Below are 21,350 nucleotides of genomic sequence, written 5' to 3' on the forward strand. Positions count from 1 at the left end.
ATTAAAATGAAATGCTAGAGAGACACTTTAAGACAAAAAGGACACAGGCAAATTTTGGAAGATTTTCTTATACTTGATTTATAACTCATACTCAAAAAATTTTTCACAGGGCTTGCATGGTGCTCTCTGCTCCCAGGAGAGTGAGACCAACTTTCCACTTGCAGGCATATAATTTATACAACAAAGGAAAGTTGTGTTAAAAAGAGAGACATTCAGTAGAGATTCTAGAGTAAACAGCCATTGGTCAAGGGATTTAGTAGATAGAGGTCACCTGGTATAGTTCTTCATTTTAGTTTAGTAAAAGTGAGATGGACAGACAGACTTATCGAAAGTCACAGGTAGGAAGTAACAGGACTAGAATGTGAACACAGCTCCTTTAACTCCTTTTCTGTTGTTCTTTCCCCTGTATCATGTTACCTCCTAAATAGACATATAGATGCCCAGAATAATTTCTAGTATTTATATCAGGTCTCCCCAGACAGAAGCTACCTTCTCCCCCATACAAATACACTATAATCCTACATACCATTGCTATTCAAAGAGCAAGATGTGCCCCCTCTTACTACTTATTACACTAGCAGTTTTGTGGCTCCCTAGCACACATTGCACAAGTTTTTCTGATGTGACCAGATAATATCTATATAATTCTCAAATCCTTTAATAGCATTTTCCCAATGGAAAAAATGGAATGAAAAGGAAAAGTGCAGGACAAACAGATTTTTTGTCACTTCTGGTTTGCCCCACTGTCTTACCACTGGCCCATTTCTTCTTCCCACCTTGTTTAGTCTCTTTTCTTCTCACCCCTTCTCACTGTCATGGCATGTATCATGGGAAAAGCATTTCATTCCCCTTCCCTGAAAATGTCATCCCACCGTCCACTTCTAAAATGGGAAAGGAAAGAAGAAGGGGTAAATATTTCATCACAGGCTACATAAGTCTAATCTTACCTAGAGATAGAATTGTGCATTAGATGAAAATTTTTTCAAGCTGCTGATGTTATAAAATCCAATTATCCAATATCAACATTCAAAGAGGAGACACCCCTATAAAAGGAGGAGTATATGGTAAAATAACTTCATATGGAAAACTTTTGTAAACCAAAGGAGAAAAACAATTTTAAGAAAAAGGATTTAATTCTGCTACCATTAAGACCCAGATTTTCTCATTTAATGCTTTGATTTATAGTTTCTTATTGTAAGGAAGTACCCATGCTTTTTATGGTCTCTGGGAAGAGCAATAGCATTATTTGCTATCAGGAAAGTGTTTTTAAAATCTCTGTACTATTTCAATAGCCTAAATAGTTTGAAAAGTCAAGAGCTGTAATGGGCTGAAGTTTGAGTTGATGCACTTAGGTCTCAAGTACATGAGGCTAAATAGTAATTGGGCTATACTCTATACATGATTGGATAAAGAATGGTCCCTGCCCACTCTCTGTGCAAGTCCTCATGTGTTTTACAGGAAATGACGATTTTGGTGGGTGGAGGCAGAGAGAGGAACAGGAAGAGAAGCTGGGAGAGATTGGGCCTGGGTTCCATACTCCTAGCTGCTGGTCGTGTGGCTGCTGATCTAGCTAGCTTCTTGACTCAGCTGCACACATTGCTATCGCCAATTCTCTTCCGCCTCCCATCCTTCTTCACTGAGAATAAAGACTGACGATTTTCCCCTAACCTGAACTCCGGACTCCTGCTGATTTTAAAAAGACACGGTCTTCACAAAGAGCTCCAGTGAAAAGCAATGGAAAGAAAAAAAAATTAATCATTTTCTTGTTTTAATAGTATATCTTTGTTTTGTAATAGAAGTTGGTTCTCTATATAATTGATTTTCTAAATTAAAGTAAAGCCATGCCACATTCTTTTAAAGAAGGTTGGAGAAAGTTAAGGATGGTAACTGACAACCAACTAATAGAGTTCTAACGGGTCAAAGATAATATAATAGCTAATATTTGTACACTTTAAGATTTGCAAAGTGCTTTACAAATATTATTTCCATTGATCTTCACAGCAGTTCTTGGAGGTAATGTTATTAAAACCACTCCCCATTTTGTAGTTGAAGAAATTGATGCAAGCAGAGATTGTGACTTGCCCAGAGTCATACAGATACTAAATTTTGAGACAGGGTTTGAACTCAGACCTTCCTAACTTTGGAACCTGTTTTCTTTGTGCACTGTATCTGCCTTCCTCAAATAAGGAATTGTCAGTTCTCAAACAAATTCTTCTTGGCAAGTTAATTAGTTATCAACCCAGAGAGAAAGATCAGGAGGCAAATCATGCCTTAGGGCAACATGTTTTCCACTGTTCATGGTCAAAAGTGTAGGCTTAGGGAATATATTGTTTATTGGGTATCTGGTGGTGAGGACTGAAAGAGATTAGCAATAGATTATCTAGTGCCCAGCTTCTTAAATTATGGGTTGTCACTTCATGTGGAGTCTTGTAACTGAATGTGGGAGTCACGAAATTAAGGATGTTAACTGACATTATTATCAGTAAATGTTTGATTTGTATGCCCTTATATCCCTATATGCCCTAGGTCATATAAAAATTTCTTGGGCACAAAAAGGTTGGAATTGGAAAAGGTTAAGAAGCCCTGATCTAGTGCAACCCCATTATTTTTACAAAGAAAAAAGCTAATGCTCAGGGATATTAACTTGATCCAATATTTCAATAATAACAGTGAAGCCATTTATCTATGATGGTTTCAGGTTTGCAAAATATTTTAACTCTGTAAACAGGGAGTTCACTGGTATTTTTCTCATTTTATAAATGAATGAAGTATTTATTCCTCATAATTCTCAATCCATATATCTCTTCCATCATAGTGCATTCCTTTTAGGAAAAACAAAACCTTAAGATACAGACTGGGCCTTTCCATAAATGCACATACATGTAGTCTACATGCACATAGTCATAATCTTTCCTTTTATTATAAATTTGTCAATCTGCATATGCCATAGAACAAATGTCTCACTTTGATTATTATAACCTGTGAACTGAAATAAAGAACAAATGAAGGCATGTTAAAAGAGAAACACATTTTCCTCATTTGACCACTAGGAAAATGTAAGAAAGTTTTTAAATGATAAATTTCTAGCACTTCCTGCCCAAAAAAAAGAGTTTTTTCTTAGTCTCTTTCTCTCCTTTCCCTTTACAGCTGATGGTGTCTGTGTCTTTAAGTGCCTGGTCAATGGAGATACAGAATGCTGCCGAGTGGGGAAAGAGTCTATCTTAATTACTTTGGGGTACAACAGTGCTTTGCTATGGTTCCAGTCTCATTCTGGTAAGTATTCTGGTCTGCTGATCACTGTAAACCTAGACCCCACCTCCAAGAACAGTCCTGGGAGAGAGGGCCTTTTAGCACCGGAACAAAGTTGTCATTTGTCACTCTGTTACAGAATGAATTTGGGAATTCTCTCCCAAAGTTGACTGCTCTCAAAGGGTAAACTTGAGGAATGCTGAAAAGTCTTAGAGGTAAAAGATATTCAATTCTAAGGGATTTAGAGTTTATATGGGCCAACCTTCTCATTTCACAAATGAGGAAACAGACCCAAAAGGTAGAGGGAGGTACCCAAGGCCAGTAAGTTAATAAGAGACAAAGTGAATTTGGGTGTTCTGCTGCCAAATACAGTGTTCTTTCTACTATCATACTGCTACGTCCAGTCTTCTTTGTCCCCTCCTCATTCCCCAAATTCTCCCCCAATGGACTGAAATTCTTTCTAGAACTGTCACCCTTTTGGGTTCAAATTTCATTTCCAGGAGGCACCTAGGAAAATGCATCTGTTAAGAAAATAAAATGTTCTTCCCTTTTATTTATTTTCTTGGGCACATTGAAATCATATGCTGGAAAGTGATTTAGAGACTGTATGATTACAGACTTACCAAACTGCAAAGAGAGAGGGTGTTCTTGAGGCAATTAGTCCAACCCAATCCTGAACAAAACCTCCTAGAAAACATCCTTACCACATGTTTATCCATCTAGACATGCACTAACTTTTCAGTGACTGCTGTCTAACCACCCCTCATCAAAAATTGACTTTTTGAACCTGTTTAAGACTTTATATTTATTCTGATTAGATTTAATTTTATTAGTTTAGCCCAATATTCTAGCCAATCAAGATCTTTTTCAAGCTGTTATCCAATGTATTGATTACTCTTACAATATGATATGTGCAAATTTGATTTATTTTTTATTTTAGCTAAGAGATTGCTAAAAATGTTAAACAGTTAAGGTCCAGTGGACATACTCCTATGGCACTTCGCTACACATTCCTTTAAGAATTGAAATAGAATTATTAATGAATGACTGCTTATTAAGTCCATCCATTCATTTCTGAACCAACCAGCTATTTGACCAATCTGCATGCACACATCTTACTTAAGATCTTATCTTATCAAAAACTAAAAACTTTTAGCATTAATTTTTTTTATTCTAACCTCCTTTAGTTATTAAATGAGGAAACCCAGAGGAATTTAGTGTCTTGCTTAAGTTTCCCTTGGTAGTCAGTCATGGGATCATAGCTCTTGGTTGAAAGTGACCATAGAGATCATCATAGAGATCCAATCTTCTCATTTTACAGATAAGTAAACTGAGCCAGAAAAGCACAGTTGGCCAGAATCATAAAGATAGTAATGGGCAAAGCTGAGAAGAAAAGAAAAAAGCTCAGCTTCTATGCAAGTTCAAAGCTCTTTCCACTGCCCTCTGCCACTTCCTTTCATTTCAGAAATGAGACTAGAATTCAAGACTCCTGCCCCTAGTTCAGTCTTTTTTCCTGTCTACTGCACTGCAAATAAAAATAAATCACATTTCCACAGAGTTTTAATATTTACAAAGTATATTTCCTCAGAAAATCTGGAAAATAGTAGATTATTATCCTTATTTTACTTGACTACTATTCGGGGTCAAGTTGATCATAAGGGTCTAAGTTGGGATTTTAACCCAGATCTTTGAACTTCTAAATCCATTGCCATTTGTAAAATGCCATGCCAGCTCTCTGGAGAATAAACTATGTTGCAATGCATTAGTTTCTCCTAGTAACTAATTCATCAAAAAGAAGGCACAAAGAGTATAAGAAACAGAATAAGAGAATTTCCATAAACACACATGGAAAATTCCAAGGGTTGAGGATGCAGGGAAGATCAGAAGTATGGGGAGTGGTGGCCATGATGGACAGAGAAGATCAGGAGAGTATTAGGAGCATGATATCATATAGAATGGGCAAAAAAAATTGTTTTTAAAAATGGAGGAGAAACATAGTGTGACTCCCTCAGAGCTCTAGATCCTATAAAAATTCAGAACATTTTATTGCTGAAGCTGTAGGTATAATTATAAACACGAAATATTAAATTTCCCCATTAGATAAATGCAGGTGATGGTGACTTTTACAAGTAGATCACTTGTTGACTTTTAACAGGTATATTCCATGTATTGTAGTCCTGTTGTGTCTTCCTGATTGAAAGGACCACTCAATTCTATTTTCTAGCTTAAATGGAAAGGCATAAGGCAACAGAGTACAGTGCAAAGTACACTGACCCTGGAATTAAAGGATCTGGGTTTAAATTCCACTGGCAGCATTTATCTACCTTTTAGAAAGACCCTTATCCTCTTGACCTCAATTTCTCAACTGCAAAATTAGCAGATTAGACTAGGTGACTTGTGAGGTCTGTTACAGCTTTAGGTCACTGATCCTATGAAAACCCTGACATTCTATGGTCCTTGAATTTATTATGATCTTTGGCATATCCCTTTATCTCTCTGATCTGTAGAATGAGATAATATAACCAAGGTCATTTTTCTCATAGTCATTATAAGAAGGAGACTTGGCAAGCCTTAAAAATGCTATAGAAAAGTGTAACATTAATGGTCAGTCACATGTCCAGGACCCATGATCTTATCAGCATAAGAGCTACTTTTACCAAAACAAAGCCTAAGGTCCATCCTTAACTCAGTAAATTTGGGGAATTACTCATGGATTAGCAAGACTAGATGATTTATTCAAGATCACATAGCCTAGTAGGTATTCATGGCAGGATCTGAATCCAGAATTTGAATAAAGAACTCTGCTGACTATGCCATGTTGACAGTTTTCATTGCCATGAATAAAATAAATTTAGTTGAATTTATTAAAGAAAAGAAATTCATTTCTCATGAACACTTGCTTTGTTTATAGAATTGCACTGAGTGCTATTGGGGCATATAAAAGGGTTTAAAATGTGATCCCTTGTAGCAAAACAGCCATATGTGAAAAATTAAGTAGCATTGTGAGGTTCCGTTGGACAAATGTCAGTATGAGCAGTACAAACAGTAAGTGTCCAAAGAACAAAGAGGAGGAAGACATTAGGAAAGGCTTTATGGATAAGGGGAAATTTGACTTGACTTGAAGGATGAATTTAATTTAGAGAGGCAGAGAGTTCTGGGTTGGGGAAAATGGGAATTGTCCAACATGAACAAAAAGTACAGCAATGAGATCAAAGTACTTTTTGGAAATATTGTGTAAGCTAGGTTGATACAAAATTAAACTGGTTGAAAATGAGTCCTCTTTGATAATTCTTAAGCACTTAATACTTACAAAGCTTCCTGAACACAACAGTTTCTTGATAAAGGGATATTGGTTAGCTTCAGCATATATTTATACCTCAAGGTCATTAGTATGCCCATCAACTAACATTGTACTCTTTAAGTATGGCAGTTCTGATCTCTAGCTAATAGAATCTCTTCCTTTATAGGATTCTTTCTGCTATATTCTATTCTTTTCTTATATAACACTAATAGCACTAATTGGTACTTTGGACATAGATAGGGTGCCATATATTCTTCAGCATTTGAAGCTTCTTGAGGGAAGAAAAAAATCATCCCCACCTCAAATAATGGGGATTTGACTGTTATTTGAATTACTAGTCATTTGTATGCAGTGGTTATATTAGTAACCAAAAACTTGCTCCTGGTATTGAGTCATCACAATTTACAGTTCTTACCACTAGTAAAATAAAGTTTTTTTCTAAAAAGACCAGCATCTCTTCCATGACAATATATTTTGATATGATTTTTTTGTTGTTGTTTTTAGGCAAAAATTGAGAAATAGAATAGTGTGGGAGAGGAGAGCAAACTTCATAGCCAAGAGAATTTGGATTAAAGTCTCACTTTTGACACATACCTTGTTATATCCCTAAGCAAATCATTTGTGTTTCTTGAGGCAACTCTAAGATTATAAATTTGAAAGAAGTTCATTGGTGGAGGGAATTTCCTCACCTAAGTATTCTCTATCCCAGCAAAATTACAGGTCTGATTCATATCTTTATATTATAATTACTTCTCATTAGTTCCTCTATGGTTCCCTCTCTCTAAAGAATAAAAATTGTATAAGATATTCAAGCAAAACCATTCAATCCAGCAAGTGCAAGCTCAGTTAACCAAGCAGGAATTGTTCCACACCTCTATAGCTCCTCACTTTTCTGACAAAAAGAATATTTTAACATCATTCTTCTGGAGTCGACATTGGTCACTTAATTCCAATTCTATCATCTGTCAGTGTCGTCTTCATTTACATTTTCGTTATTATAATCATTATCCTCCTGGTTCTGTTTTCTGAACTGTATATAAGTTAATTTGTCTTTCTGTATTTCAGAGACCTTTTTTTCTACATTACTTATAGCATAATCTTCTGTAACATTTGTGTATCATAATTTGTTCAGTCATTCCCAAATGAACCATTTTAAGACAACATTTAAGGGCATAACTCGGGAAGATATTAAAATCAGGATATTTAGAGGTTTTACTAAAGATGATGTGCCTTGCTCAAGTTTGCCCAGGAATATAGATGTGCTCCATTTAACCTAATTATCCCCTTTGGGAAGATGGTTTTAAAGAGGAAAGAGAAAGCACCCTCCACTTTGTCCCTAAATTCTCTTCTCCAGTAAAAATAAAGATTGGTGATGTGACTAAAAATTTCTAATATAGTTGACAGGGTAAGGGCAGGGAAGAGCCATATTGGCCATAATCCAAGCCAGAGAATTGCTCTAATTCACATCCTTGCTTTTAAAAGAATGGGTAGGGAGCTTTGGTGTCTATAAATTATTGAGAACCTTTTACTTATGAGGTTCTTATTCTAAAGATAATAACTCTTTTTCCTCCTAGAATAGCCTGTCAATTATTTACACAACAATTATTTACAGTGTATCACAGGATATATGATAAAGTAAATATTTTCAGTCACCAGAATCTCTCACCTACTTTGTACTCAACTTTATGCTCTGATGGGGGGTAGAGAGGAGAGAACATGTGGTATTCAATTATTTAGCCTCATCTAATAGGCTACTCATGGATGTTGTGAGCAATCTTAACATGATCTCAGATTGTATATTCACTGTTTGGGGGATAGAATCATTATTTTTCTGCTTCTCTATTATATCATGCTAGTTATTCTATCACTCCAGTAATTCTCTGCATTTATACATTCATTTTCCACCTAAAAGTTCAAAATGGTTTCTATATTAAAAGTATCTTCTTTTAACAAATTGTAACAAGGGCACCCTTGAATTCTAAAAATTTATAAGTGAAATGATTTTTTGTTTAAAAAAATAATAAAGCTTTTAGAGAATGAAGAACAAATTAATACCACAATGGTAAAGCAGAGCAGAAAGGCTTTCTTTGAATTTTACATATTCACCAACCAGAAGATATAAACAGATAACTTAGAAAAGAAATGCATATTGATATGAAATGCTATAAGCATAATGTAATGTTCACAGTTGAAGAAAAACTAAAAGAAGCAAGAACATTCAAATCCTGGAGAAGATTTCTTATATTATCTCACTCTTTCAGATGGCTAATCCTTATGCCAAGGAACTTTTCAGTGTCAGTTATTTATTTTGTCAAGGTCTGACAACTTAAGACTGCCAGGGAACCTGGTTCTCCAGGGACAATAGGAAAGGGCTTCTCTAGAATTTTTGATTTTGACTCCATAGCCTCCTGTTCTATCTGTATTTCCAGTTTTATTCTTACACTTCTGTCCCTGAATAGTTGTGAAAAGCATATTCCTACTTATATATACTTGCTTAGAGCTGGGCTTCTTAATGTGGTATTGGCAAATAAGATAGATAAAGAAGTAGATATATACATGCATATACATATATGTGTGCATGTATATTTATATCTATATACAGATAATATATAACTATTTCAATATGCTTAGTTTCCTTTATAAACTTATATGTTTTATTTTATTCAATTAAAAAGCTTATTCTGAAAAGGGACTCAGGATTCACCAGACTATCAAAAGGGTTCATGAGCAGAAAAATATTAATAATACCTGGTTAGAAACCACAGTTATGCACTTAAGTTTTTTTCACCAAGTGATAGTGTGTGACAATTAGAGTAATATGATTTCAATAATTTTTCAGAAGATAACTAGAAGAATGTAAATTGAATTGTATATTAAAGAAACTAGATTGTGGGAGACTAGTTAGAAGACTATTGTAATAATAACCCAAGTGAGAATTAATAATGAGCCTGCTCATCTCCAAAATATATAGAGAATTGATTAAAATTTATAAGAAATCAAGCCATTCTCCAATTGATAAATGGTCAAAGGATATGAACAGATAATTTTTAGATGAAGAAATTAAAACTATTTCTGTCATATGCAAAGGTGCCTCAAATCACTATTGATCAGAGAAATGCAAATTAAGAAAACTCTGAGATACCACTGCACACCTCTCAGATTGGCTAAGATGACAGGAAAAGATAATGCTAAATGTTGGCGGGGATGTGGGGAAACTGGGACACTGATACATTGTTGGTGTAATTGTGAATGGATCCAACTATTCTGGAAAACAATCTGGACCTATACTCCAAAAGTTATCAAACTGTGCATACCCTTTGACTCAGCAATGTTTCTGGTTCATATCCCAAAGAAATATTAAAGGAGGAAAAGGGACCCACATGTGCAAAAATGTTTGTGGCAGCCCTTTTTGCAGTGGCAATTAGAGAATGGCTGAAGAAGTTATGGTATATGTTATGGAATATTATTGTTCTGTAAGAAATGACCAACAGGATGATTTCAGAGAGGCTTGGAGAGACTTACATGAACTGATGCTAAGTGAAATAAGCAGAACCAGGAGAACATTAAATACTTCAACAACTGTACTGTATGAGGATGTATTCTGATGGAAGTGGATTTCTTCAACAAGAGAAGATCTAACTCAGTTTCTATTGATCAAGGATGGACAGAAGCAGCTACACCCAAAGAAAGAACACTGGGAAATGAATGTAAACTGTTTGCATTTTTGTTTTTCTTCCCGGGTTATTTTTACCTTCTGAATCCAATTCTTCTTGTACAACAAGAGAACTGTTCGGTTCTGCACACATATATTGTATCTAGGATATACTGTGACATATTTAACATGTATAGGACTGCTTGCCATCTGGGGAAAGGGGTGGAGGGAGGGAGGGGAAAAGTCGGAACAGAAGTGAGTGCAAGGGATAATGTTGTAAAAAAAAATTACCCAGGCATGGGTTCTGTCAATAAAAAGTTATTTAAATAATAAATAAAGAAAAAAGAAAAATACAAAAAAAAAAAGAGCCATGGGTCAAAGAAACTCAAAAATGAGGGCATTGGATTGTAATCTACAAGGTACCCTTCCTCTCTCAATCTTATTATCTAATAAGTGCTTCTCATAATGCTTTGTACTCGCTAAGTATTTACTAAATTCTTGTTGCCTGCTTGACTCCAGGACTCTCTCTGCTTAGTACTTGAGAGTTATGGGATTTTTTTTCCCTCCTCTGCTTTCCAATCTGTTAAATTCACCTGTAGTATGGCTAAATCTGTTTTCCATTGCATATATTTACTTATCTTAACAAGGAAAGGTTGGGGCAAAAATGATAACTCTAAAGCCTCTATATTTGAAAAGTGCCTGTCCTGAATCATTTTTAAGAGGGAAAAGTCATGACTCACTGGTGAACAGGCTGTCCTGTGCTTTCTAATTTCTAGTACCTGTGTCCTGCTGACCATGTGTACAATGTCTGAAAGGCAAGGCATAGATAAAAAAAAAAAAGTCATAGAAGGAGCCCCACTGGCTTTTCTTTAGGAAATTAAACATCATTAATTTATAATAAGATAACATGCATGTAGGCCATGTGTGGTAGGTATGGACAAGAGAGGAACCCCTCCTCTGAAATAGCTCATTTAACACAAAGAATGGCAGGGGAATGAAGTGATTACATAAATGTGATCTAAGATTCTTATCGTCTTGAGTATAGAATATTTGGCTAATGTCTCCTGGGTAGGGAGTATCAGAGTGCAGAGAAGGGGAAAGAGATGGAGAGGTGCCAGTGGTATCTGTTAACATAGCACATGTTCCATGACAGCAAAGCCCATCTCTTACCTAAATTTTATATTTTTCCCAAGGATTGGCACACTGTGATACATATAAGCATCTTTTGATAAATATTGTATGAATGAGTGAATGAATAAGGGAATAGATTGAGCCCAGTGTCAGTAAAGCTTTGTCTTTTAGTTTGGATTAAATGAAAAATGGCATGTTTCATAAAGTTTTATCTGTATCAGACCCTGGGATGGCTTATACTGCTTGGTTTATTTCTAGCAAATTTATTTAATTTTAGTACACAGTGCTTTATGAATCATGTTAGGAGAGAAAAATCAGAGCAAAAGGGAAAAAACCATGGGAGAGACAAAAAAAAAGGAAAAAAAAAGAAGTGAACATAGCATGTGATTGATTACCTTCAGTCTCCTTAGTTCTTTTTCTGGATGCCAGTGGCATTTCCTGTCCAAAGTCTATTGGGGTTGCCTTGGATCACTGAACCACTGAGAAGAACCACATCTTTCATAGTTGATCATTGCACATTCTTGCTGTTACTGTATACAATGTATTTCCGGTTCTGCTTGTTTCACTCAATATCATTTCATGTAAATCTTTCCAGGCCTTTCTAAAATCAGTTTGTTCATTGTTTTTTATAGAACAATAATATTTCATTACCTTCACATACCACAACTTGTTCAATCATTCTCAATTGATGTGGCCCATACTCTTTGAACCAGAAATTGCAATGCTAGATGTATCTCCAAGAACAAAGAAAGGCCTTACATGTCACAAGATGCTTTTAAAAACAAATCAACGTCCAATACTTGGAAACTGACTTCATAGCATAAATGTAATGGAATGTTATGGTACTATAGGAAATGATGAATATGAAAAAAAACTGAATCAGAGAAAATCTTATGTGAACTGTTGCAGATTCAAGAAAGCACAATCAGGAAAATATTATATACAGTTCCTACTGTAACATGAATGGAAAGAAAATAAAAATGCTAAAATTGAACATTGGATAACATGTAATGCCTAAGCTGGTCCTGAAGAAGAAAGAAGAAAATGTACTTTCCTTCTGCCCTTCTTTGCACATGTGAAGGTCTACAGATATGAAATATTACTTATACTGTCAGACTCAGTTGTTATATTGGTTAGTTTGTTAAACTGTTTTTCATAGTCCTCTTATTTTATTTTATAAGCAATGGTCTCTGGATTTTGGAAAAATATATCTGGAAATTAAGGCAATATAAAAACAAAAGCTATTAATATTTCTAAGAGAGGGAAATTGTAGTATGCAGCTTCTCTCCAAGAATTCGTATCATCTGTTTCCAGCATTGAGTCCAAAATTGATTTCATTATATTTAATTTGAGTTTGATTGCTTTTTTAGTGTTTTCATTTGCATGATTGTATTCATTATGCATATTATTCTTCTAGTTCTTAAGAACCCAATATTAGATCAAAGAAGTCTAATATTTCTCTAAATTCTTCATATTTCATCATTTCTTAAAGTACAGTAATATTCTACTACATTCATATTCCAAAATTTGTCCCCACGTTTCTCAATCAGTGGATATCCAGTTTGTTCCCTGTCTAATGGATTATATATATTGTATTAAAGTGATGGGGTTTTGTCTCCTATTCCTCCTGGACTGTAATATCCTCAAGCCTAAACACCATGTTTTAACTAAACTTTGAAATTTAATTAAACTAAACTGTGAAGTTTAGTTAGATGGAGGCACTCTAAAAACATTTGTGGATTGAGCTACTTAGTCATCATCTTTTATAGTCTTTTTTTGTTCTCATCATGGGTATGATTGACTACTTCAAATGGTTTTTAGCAAAATCTATGAATGTAAAAGGAAATGCAGCATGCCCCAAGCATTTCAAAATTTTCCAAATGCAAGTTCTTTTTAAAAAATATTTATAACTTTTTTTAAAATTTTGAGTTTTAAATTCTCTCTTTCCCTCTAGTCCCTTCCCAACCCATTGATAAGACAAGCAATATAATATCAATTATACATTTGAAACCATTCAAAACATATTTCCATATTAGCCACGTTGCCACAAAAAAGCAAGTAAAATTTAAAAAGTAAAAATATCATGAAATTTGTACTCAATTGGTTCCATCTTTAGAGGCAGAATTTTTCAACGTGAATCCTTCAGAATTGTCTTGGATCATTGTATTGATCAGAGTAGCTAAATCTTTCACAATTGATCATTGTTATAGCATCGCTATTACTGTGTACAATAATCTCCTGATTCTGCTTTCTTCACTTTACATCAATTCATATAGATCTTCCCAAGTTTTTTTTTCTGAAACCGTCCTTTTCATTGTTTGTTTATAGCATAATAGAATTCCATCACCATAATATATCACAATTTATTTAGCAATCTGAATGCAAGTTCTTTATCAGTGGAGTTGTTTGTTACTAAATAAAACTTACAATTCAAAAAACTGCTTTATAACAGAAATCATAATCTTGCTTTGCTTGTATTTTAAGTAAAATTTAGATATGTAAAATAAGAAATGTAGGAAATATTCTGGTAATCCCAGGAAACACAAATATTAACCTGCTGATTCCTTATTTGAACATGTTGATGCATCTATTAGCTTTGGGCATATCATCTACTAATGCAGAACACAGTCCCTCTAGCTCTTCCTATTCTAAACAATTCTGGACTTTGTCTTTCTATGAGGTTTCAAAAGAGACCTCTCTCTTACTGTGTATATAAAGCATGTGTAAATAAAGCAATTTGCAAAGCTTGAGAGTCAGCTATGGTTTTTGTTATTTTCTATATTTAATGTGCCATAGGCTTTCCCCTTGTTCTTACTGCAAGGGTACATATATACAAGTCTTCAGTCTAGTCATGTTTTGTCTCTCATTGTTCCTCCATGACTGATCTGCCTCCTTTTCCTGTTGTTTGTGTCCCTGACAATGTATTTTGTGCCACATCTTGGCATTCCAGTCACTGTTGATAAAATAATACAGTCTGCTTATACCCACAATGCATATTTCCATTGCCCTCAGGGTCACCTGCAAATGTGATATTTCAGAGACAGTGATGTTTTATAATTCACAGACATGTTGCATCGCTGAGGAATGCTGGTATTAAAAAGATGGCTTTTTGCTCATTGGAATCAGCAACCATCAAGCCACGTCACCTCTCTAACCTGAATTATCTCATATGATGGGAGGAAGGATGATAAATAATGCCCAAGTCCACTCAAGTTCTAATGATTTTACATCTGTGATTTATATTATTAGTAACCCCATCTTCCAATAATAAATAATTCTTACATTTTTTATGTATTTGCTATATTTCATCTTAAATCATTTTATTCATTTACTAACCCAATGGAATGATCATAATAGTTGCTGGCACAGGGGAGGAGAATGTGTTTAAAAAAAAATCTTTCATATGTAGTATTACCCAATATCATATATCAAGATTGGGTACTGAGGGTCAAGTTTGCACTTAGGAGGCTAAATCTGCAGGATTTATCACTAATAAGATCACTTTTAGATGCCTGCTGTATGCTGAGCAGCACAAGGCATGATCATAGGCCAGATGTGGTATCTGAGAGAAATAATGTATCTCTAGTACTTAGGAAAGTGCTGGCACATAAAAAGCCCTGAATAAATTTTTATTTGATTATCTACCATGAGATATTTTGCCCTAAGGTACAGCAATCAAAGCCACCTGCAGCAGCATTGAGAAGAATTAGGGAAAAACTCAGAACTTAACTCTGATAATCAATTCCCTCACTCCCCTCATCACTACCAGAATGTGAAACCTGTGACTCTGTCAACAAAATGGGCTAATCTAACTAGAGTATAATCACATTAAAGGCAGTGTGAAATCAAATTCAATACAATTGTCCCCTTATACTGAGATCTCTTTCATAAATTTTGGGAATCTATATTCCAAAGTCCATTCTTACAAGTGGATTTAGTCCCTGAAAATGGATCTATCTTATTCTCAGGGCTCTAAATATATTCCTGAAGGGTGGGATAATTCTCCAATGCTGTCAGTTTGAAGCTCCATTGTGGTGTGTCCTCCCTAATATTAAACAGCAATGATTGAATGTAAATAGCAATAATTTCTGCTTTGGCCACAGGGTCTTGTCCTCCCAGCCTTATGTATTTACTTAGATTTTTTGGACTAGGTGAAAGAGGAGATTCTTTGCCTCAATTGCTACCTACTCTTAATCATTGAATGGGTGTAGCTTCCATCAAACTGAGATCTCTTCCCACTGCATCCAAGGCCATTTGCAGTCATCCTGACCTATATCTGGCCACTGGACCCAGATGGCTCTGGAGGGGAGAGTGAGGCAGGTGATTTTGCGCAGCCCTCTCTTACTTAAATCCAAGTCACTTGTATGTCATAGCATCATCTTCCTGATGTCATGGTCCTTTTTGAGAAGGAAGGATGAACAACAATATCACCTATACCATGTAATCATTTAATGTCATAGGAGAAAAGGGAATAAGTATTTATATAGTGCCTATTATGTGCCAGGCAAAGAGTTTTTACATATATTATATTAGTTGATTTTCACAATGACCTTGAATAAGAGATGCTATTGTTACCTCCATTTTACACTTTAGGAAATGGAAAATACAGAGGTGTGACTTGCCCAAGGTCACACACTTAGAAAGTGTTTGAGTCCAGATTTGAACTCAGGTCTTCCTGACTCCAATCCCAAAGTCCTATCTACTATACCATTTTCTAGGGGAGATTTATTGAGAGATTATAGCAAGGCCAGAGAGAGGAATAAACAAGGTCTTTCCAAGACCTTGAGGTAATGTGTATTATATACTATCTTGGTCACTGTGGAGAGTAGGGGGTTTTACATTTTTTTACGAAAACTTTTTATTTTTCAAATAATGCATGGATAGTTCTTCAATATTAACCCTTGAAAAACCTTGTGTTCCAATTTTCCCCTGCCTTCCCCTACCTCTTCCCCTAGACGGCAAGTAATCCAATATATGTTAAACATGGTAGAAATATAGGTTAAGTCCAATATATGTATATATATTTATACAATTATCTTACTGCACAGGAAAAATCAAATCAAACCAGAAAAAATGAGAAAGAAAATAAAATGGAAGCAAACAACAATAATAAAAGTGAAAATACTAGGTTGTGAACCACACTCAGTTCCCACAGTCTTCTCTCTGGGCTCTCTTCATCACAAGATCACTGGAACTGCTCTGAATCATCTCATTATTGAAGAGAACCATGTCCATCAGAATTGATCACCATATAATCTTGTTGTTGCCGTGTACAATTATCTCCTGGTTCTGCTCATTTCACTTAGCATCAGTTCCTGTAAGTCTCTCCAGGCCTCTTTGAAATCATCCTATTGGTCATTTCTTACAGAACAATAATATTCCATAACATTCATGTACCATAACTTTTTCATCCATTCTTCCATCAATGGGCATCCACTTAGTTTCCAGTTTCTTCCCATTACAAAGAGGGCTGCCACAAACATATTTTGCACCTGTGGGTCCCTTTCCCTCCTTTAAGATCTCTCTGGGATATAAGCCCAGGAAAAATACTGCTGGATTGGAGAGCAGTTTTATAAATCATTTGACCCATCAAATTCACTTTCTGAATTTGGCTTAGATGATGGATGAGTCATTATGTTACTGTCTCTTCCTCTTGGTTGTCTTCAATCCACTCCTGTGCCAGATCAAGCAGGTGGCTTTAGATTTTACCCCCCTCCCTCACTAGGCTTGATTGTCTAGAAATTTTGGCATGGAACATAGTGCCTGGACCTCTGCCAATTTACTTTCCGAGTCTTCCCAAGTTCATCAGAACTGGACAGTTTAGTCCAATATTCCACCTCTCTGCAGAAAAGTACATATACAATCAAGACAGATGCAACGGCATAGCTTACAGACCATATAGCAATGGCCTGGTTAGGGAAGTAAAGGCCCAAGACTTCTCTGTCCACCTGAATGCTTTTAGGACTCCTTCCTTGAACACAACTGGGGAGCAAAGAAAGGCTGACTCTCCTGGTTAATACCTTCTGTAAAATTGACAATTCTAGCTCTCTTCTTCAAGAGATGAGCCGGCAAGAGATAAATGGTGAACGTCCAGGTAGAGATTTTTGTCAGAGCATAATGCAGGTGCTCATAAGAACTGGGCTGTCATTGGTCAGTCTTAGTCTCCATTATATTAGGTATTAGGACAGTCCTTAAATCTCGCTCATCTTCCTTGAGTGTAATCTCTGGATGTATTCTTCTCTGCCAAAGATGGGGTAATTCAATAAAAGCTAAGAAAATCTTTGAAAATTTTGGAGTTTCTCAGACCTAGAATGTGAATTTAGGTCACTGGAAGGCTTTTACACTTACCATTATAAGTTTTGGTTCTCAGTCAGCAATGGTGAATGTTTGAGTATTTATGGCAACTTGTGTATGGTATTTTCAGGCTTATGATAACATTGCCTTGTAGTTTCAGTGTTTTGAGTCATTTTAGATGTTTTTCACTACTCAGAGTTTAACTATTTTGCAAAATATAGCAGGAATGAAAACAATGGCATTTACATTTAACCCATGTAATGCGTGATCATCAGAATGGGCAATGTTTTTCTACCATCTGCCATCTCATTATTTCTGTCATGTGAAATTAAAACTATAATTTTAATAGATAGCAGGAAAATTACTTAATGATGATTATCTTCTACTGACATTTGGTTGTTATTGTTCTTCCCTTCAGACTCCATTTCATGGATGGAAAAAGAAAATAGATGATTAATTTGGGGAACAGATAACCAGCTAATGGATAAGCATAATATAGTTGTAATGTAAATTTTCAGTTATCTAGACATCTGCTGGAATTTTCTCTCTGACCCAAGCAGAACAGCTAATGATTCTTTGACTTTCCTTGATGATGACTTGATGCTTCAGAAGACAGAGAAATAAACAAGAGGAATTTGCTTTCTCGGGGAGATTATCTTGTTTATCTTGTACTGTCTCATTAATATGAAGTTGTTTGCCTGTTTCTCCCTCATTAGATTGGGAACCTCTTGAGGGTAGGGACTATTTGTTCTTTTCTATCCCCAGCACTTGGCATGGCAACTGGCATATAATAGGAATTAAATTTTTATTTACTTGTTGACATCTATGGTGGATTTGATTCTCACCAACTAGGATTACTTGCTAAAGTTGCCAAAGGCTTACTAAAGTAGAAATTATTACAATCCTTATAGATAAGGGTGTGACATGTCTTAAAATGTGTGATAATTTTTTAAAATGAAGGGAATAAGCACTTATTATGTACCAGACACTGTATTAAGCACTTTACATATATTTCACTTGATCCTTAGAACAATCCTGATAGGTATGTGCTATTATAATTCCCATTTTACAGGTGAGGAAACTGAGTTTCAGAGAGATTAAGTGCCTTGCCCAGCCTCACATAGCTAGTCAGTATATGAGGTTGAATTTGAACTCATTCTTTCTTATTCCAAGTCCGCTGCACCACTGAGTTGCCTCCAGAATTGGTAAAATAGATATAGTCTGATATGCATTCCAGATTTTAGAAAAATGGATTTTAAAGGATTCAGCATAGATAGGTAGGATCCTATGGCTTAAAATTCTAAAGCAGAAGTAAAATAAGAATAGGATGAATGGAAGAGCCCTCAAAAAGGAAATTTTAAAATTGTTTTAAAAAAGCATTTCAGAGTAGGAAAAAAAAAGGTGCTTTCTCCAGAGAGACCATATGTACTGAGAGACTCATTGACCAATTCTGACTTTAAAAGACTACTGTAACAGGTGGAAGTAAGGCAGGTAAAAAAAAATTCAAATACGACATGGTTCTATGTAAAAATAGTGTTGAATGCTAAAAGTTCAGGAGGAAGTGATGCTGGCAAGGAAAACCAGGGACAGAAAAGGAGGGTTATTCTATTAGGAAAATGAGGAGAATCAAAAAATGGTTAGTCAAGACTGTTAAGGTAAATGTGATGATTGAAGGAGGGAAGATATGGTCAGGTCTAATTTTGCTGTTATTTTTTTTGGCCAAGGAAGTAATTGGCTCAAAGTCACATAGGAAAGGGACTGACTTGAGACTAGAAGGCAGGTCTTTGGAGTCTATTATATACTCTAAGAGGATGGGCTAACAAATGGATAAGCAGTCTTCATGCCCTGCTTGATTATAGCAAGGATTGCCTCTGGCTCCTTACATGACCAAGAAAGGACAAGAACAGAAAACCAGTTCTCCATCTTGTTTTCTTATGATTATCTAGATCAGTTGAAAGATGTATTTCATCCTACTATCCTTAGCTCTAAACAATTGTGGGAGTCATTGCCAACATTACCACAACTCATGATTACCCTAAATATCTGATACTCCCCCACTCTGCCTCCTTCCTCTGTTTTAGGAATCTCCATCTTCTCCTCCTAATCCAGTACCTTATGGATCATTCAAGGCAGTTATAACCTGAGATCCCATTGCCCACAATAGCAGGTGGAAAGGTACTAGTGAAAAAATTATTGTCCATCCTATCCCATACCTGCCCTCACCCTCGGATCACCCCAGGTGCTGCAGCAGGCACTCTAAACTGGACATTCTGTGCTTGCGGCATGACCAATAAGTAAGAACCATACACACAAAACTCCCTTTTTGTTTTGAGTAAGATGAGTTTCCCAGAATGCACAGGCATAGAGTGATTGTGATATGAATTGCCTCGTTGCACCACATGTTCTTACAAATACATACAAATTCATATTTCCTGTTCTTCTTAAGGTTACTACCATCTCTCCAGTTAACCTCACTCCCTACAAATCCAAGCAGTTGCCAAATCATGTCATTTCTACTCCCGTGATAGTTTTAATCTACCTCTTTCCCCCACACAAATTCATACCTTTATCACCTCTCACCTAAATTATTGCAATATCTTTCCAATCGGTTTCCTTATCTCCAGACTATCTTTCTTAAATCAGTTGCCAGAGTGATTTTCCTAACATAGTCTGACCATGTTGCTCTCCTACTCAATAAACTCTGTGGGTTTTCTATCGACTCTAGGGTCAAATGTTATTTCATTATTATCTCCTTCTTTTAAATAAGTAAATATACACATATTTGCAATGCATACTCAGAAATATTTTATTTAGCAACAAGAAGAACAATAAATAACAAGAATAAATGAGAACACAAATAAGAACATGAACAAGAAAAGAGCATTTATACATTCCTTTAAAGTATAAAAGGAACTTTATGCATTTTATCTCATTTTCACTTCACAGTCTGGGAGATAGATGCTATTATTATCCCTATTTTAAAGATGAAAAAACTGATGAAGAGAGAGAAGAGAAATATCCGGGATCATATATCTAGTAAAGATCTTAGATAACAGTCTAAGTCAAGTCTGCCTCAAATCAAGTCCACCTCACTTATTAATTGGGACTTTTAAAAAGTCACTTAAAATCTCTGTTTCCATATTTGCAAAATGAAGGATAATTGAAATGCTACCACCTGTCTTAGTTATTTGAGATTCAAATAAATACTTTTCATAAAATTAAAAAAACAAATATTTTATTGATAAGATTGTACAATCAAAAGTTTGGTGACCACCAATATGAATCTAATGCATGCTTCTCCCTTATTCCATCTCTGCTGCCTGCCTTCTTTCTTTTTGATTTTACATTAACATCTCCATCAGAGTGATGATGCTGCAAAATCAGCCAATTTTGCAAAATGTGGACAAGTCTAAAATGGTCATTGGGAACAGCAGCCACGTGAGGTTAGTATAATCTCTGAAGATGTCAATCATGAGGAGTTCCAGATCTCAGTAGGCTCAGATTCTGGTCTCATATAGAGACCATCTTCATCTTCTCTCCCTCAGTCCACAGGTTGGTCATATTAATCAACAATTATATATAAAATAACCACTTTGACCTGTAGCTAGGTGACACAGTGGATGGAGCACCAGACCTAGAGTCTATGTCTATCTTCAGATGCTTATTACCTGGGTAATTCTGGACAAGACACTTAATCTCGGTTTGCCTCAGTTTCTTCATCTG

General features: G+C 35.5%; 1 protein-coding gene across 3 annotated transcripts in view; it reads left to right on the plus strand.

Annotated features, from left to right (window-relative positions):
* The window catches only part of LOC100925499 (histone-arginine methyltransferase CARM1-like), a 233,559-nt gene that overhangs the window by 89,318 nt on the left and 122,891 nt on the right, over positions 1 to 21,350 (plus strand). For all 3 annotated transcript variants that reach the window (XM_031962269.1, XM_031962264.1, XM_031962277.1), the window contains exon 2: positions 3,148 to 3,273. In XM_031962269.1, the coding sequence (XP_031818129.1) occupies positions 3,148 to 3,273 (126 nt within the window). The remainder of the gene's footprint in view (positions 1 to 3,147; positions 3,274 to 21,350) is intronic.

This window comes from Sarcophilus harrisii, chromosome 1 (genome assembly GCF_902635505.1).
Source record: "Sarcophilus harrisii chromosome 1, mSarHar1.11, whole genome shotgun sequence".
NCBI lineage: Eukaryota > Metazoa > Chordata > Mammalia > Dasyuromorphia > Dasyuridae > Sarcophilus > Sarcophilus harrisii.